The following is a 2820-nucleotide window of genomic DNA, read 5'->3' as shown; positions in this document are numbered from 1 at the left end:
AAGAACACAAACAAGCTAACTTTTAAATGTGCCAGAACTACAGACCAATTAAACAACAGGCTTAAATGAAGTGACAACATCAGTTATAAGACTTGCAGTTCTCAAAGACACACATGATCTCAACTGGTTATCCTCCGGACAACTCGTCTCTTTTTCTTTTCTCTCACTTTTTTCTCCATGTGCCGTACGCGCCCGCTCGCGGTGTGAGGTGCGTGTCCGTGTTATTCTCCAACATGCGCTCACAATCACACCTGATAGACGACCTTATGTACAAAACTAAAGTAACGAGCCAATTTTGTAAAATGTAAGGAGTAGAAAGTACCGATAAATATCTGAAAAATCTACTTGAGTAGAGTAACAAAGTATTTGTACTTTGTTACTTCCCATCTCTGGTCATATAGTATGTCTGCTGGAACAGACATTTTAAGTGGTAGCCTACGTTAATTTCCTACCAACGGTCTTTTCACCCTGGGATGCCTCTTGGCAAAAAACATCTTGATGAACTGGGAAGAGCGCAAACCATCTGACTTTGCAAAAAGTCATTGGTTAGAGGACCTTCTTAAACTGTTAAACAGGGAATGAGCAGCAGTTTCTCCTCAAAGAATCTGATAAAGGGCCTGGTTGTCCACTGGGACATGGTCATGAACTCCATGGAAACCCACCATGTAACTTAGGGACTGTAGGCTCTGTATTGCTGATTCGTACAGACACTGTTTAGTAGTAGGTAGGTAGGGGTTTGTGTTCATTAAATGCACTTTCTTTCCAAATTAAAAATGATTTCAATGCATTCATATGGTATGCTGCATACTTTGGGTCAGGGCAAAACTCCCACTTCATATATGAGATTTACAGACTGAACTTTTAAGGGAATAAATTCATATCCTGCTGTATGTCCTGCCCTAATGTGTCTTTCTAATGCATGTTTTGCGGGTACCAAATATTTTGTGTTTGTTTGCAGGTTTAGATGCTCGGGGTTTCCTGTTTGGTCCTCTGCTTGCTCAGCGACTGGGTGTTGGCTTTGTCCTGGTCAGAAAGAAAGGCAAACTCCCTGGGAACACCGTGTCTGTGTCCTACGATCTGGAGTATGGCAAGGTAAAATACATACATACATACACACACACACTAAGGATTTTTTATAAACCAATGCTTTTCTCTGTATTTGTTTTGCCTTGCAGTTCAGTTAACATTGTCTACAGAATGGCAATGTATTAATTGATTGTAGTATCTTTATACAAATGTCTTGTTCCTTCCCCTTACTATACTGTTCTAGTGTCTGGATCTAAATTAAAACCCGTACCCGCAACTAAAGATGGTTTTGTGTGTGTGTGTGAGCAGTACAATTTATTTAGGAGCACATGTGGAAATAATAATGTTTAAGTAAAGGTAATTTGACACTTACCGTTTCTTTGCTGATGCCAGTAGCTCCCATAAACTTCGCTCCAGTTAAAAAATAAGTTGTTGTCTTTTCTTATTGGAGCACGTTTGTGCGTGTCTCAGAGGAAGTGTAACCACATTGCGGACACTTTCGGCCCGCCATGTTATTACACTGCAGTGAGTGTTGTCTGCGTGGAGTTTTGAAAAGTGTAACCACACTTGCAACAGCTTTATCAGCATTGCCCTGACTCGCTGTAACGTTAAAGGTGCCCTCCCACACGTATTCCATCACTTTGTGGTAATGTCTGAAGTTCTACCATGGACTCTTGTTTCAAGCCATTCTAGCGTGGTATAGAAAGCCGGCAGGAAGACTGAGCTCCATTTGTGCCACTTCTCATTAATATTCAACGAGCTAAGCTGCTTGACTCTAAATGGCTAACAGCTAGCCAATGAGAGCCCGGCTTTACCCAGCGCAACTGGGCGAGCTCATGAAGAGTAAGGAGCTCAGGTAACATGACATCAGACTGACCAGATGTCGTAATTGGACTGATTTCCGGGGCGGCTGTGGCTCAGTGGAAGAGCGGTTGCCGGCCAGTCGGAAGGTTGGTGGTTCAATCCCTGGCCCTGCAGTCCCATGTCGAAGTGTTCTTTGGCAAGATGCTGAACCCCGAGTTTCCCCCGATGCTGTGCATCGGAGTGTGAATGTGTGTGAGTGTATATCTGATGAGCAGGTGGCACCTTGTACGGCAGCCCCAGCCACAGTGTATGAATGTGTGTGAATGGTGAATGTCTCCTGTAGATGTAAAAGCGCTTTGAGTAGTCGTTAAGACTAGAAAAGCGCTATATAAATACAGTACATTTACACATTTCTCCTATTATTTCTTTTCAGTGTCTAGCGCTGACAGAGGAGGTAGCAGTTCATTTTCACATTCCCGACATATTTCAAAAAATTTAAGTAAAAACGGTTTTGTGTGGCAAGGCACCTTTTTAACAAGCAGCAGAGGCGACGTAGCCTCACTTCAACCACATCGCTGCTCCCTGTTCATGTGGCCGCAACAATAAAAGTACATTTTACACCATGATGGTAAAAAAAGAGGAATGGGCCGTTGGATGGCCGTGGATGCAGACCTTGAACCTGCCTCGGGTGCCTTTAGTACAACTGAATGCTAAACAAGACATTGTTAGGCTACCAAAATGTTACAATTAACTTTCCCACATAAGCACTCCCTCTGTACAGTACATTCAAACATTATTTAATTAAAAAAAGGCTACAGAGTGAGGCATCTTACTTTTGTTCCATCTTTGTTGGTAGTCGCACATGCGCAATACCTAGGTAAGGACTACTAGCCAATCAGAAGCAGAGTACGAGGGCGTGCCACGCTAGCAGCTAGGCTAGCATTATAACGTTGAAGATGGTAACTCTCTTTGGGGGGGGACTTGGTTTTT

At 43.0% G+C, this 2820-nt stretch overlaps 1 protein-coding gene across 1 annotated transcript in view; it reads left to right on the top strand.

Annotated features, from left to right (window-relative positions):
* aprt (adenine phosphoribosyltransferase) overlaps nucleotides 1-2820 on the top strand; it is a 9583-nt gene that overhangs the window by 4876 nt on the left and 1887 nt on the right. The window contains exon 3 of the mRNA XM_032527500.1: nucleotides 959-1092. Within this exon, the coding sequence (XP_032383391.1) occupies nucleotides 959-1092 (134 nt within the window). The remainder of the gene's footprint in view (nucleotides 1-958; nucleotides 1093-2820) is intronic.

This window comes from Etheostoma spectabile, chromosome 10 (assembly GCF_008692095.1).
Source record: "Etheostoma spectabile isolate EspeVRDwgs_2016 chromosome 10, UIUC_Espe_1.0, whole genome shotgun sequence".
NCBI classification, from domain to species: domain Eukaryota; kingdom Metazoa; phylum Chordata; class Actinopteri; order Perciformes; family Percidae; genus Etheostoma; species Etheostoma spectabile.
Note: the sequence above shows the minus strand (reverse complement) of the source record. Positions and strands in the feature narration are given on the sequence as shown.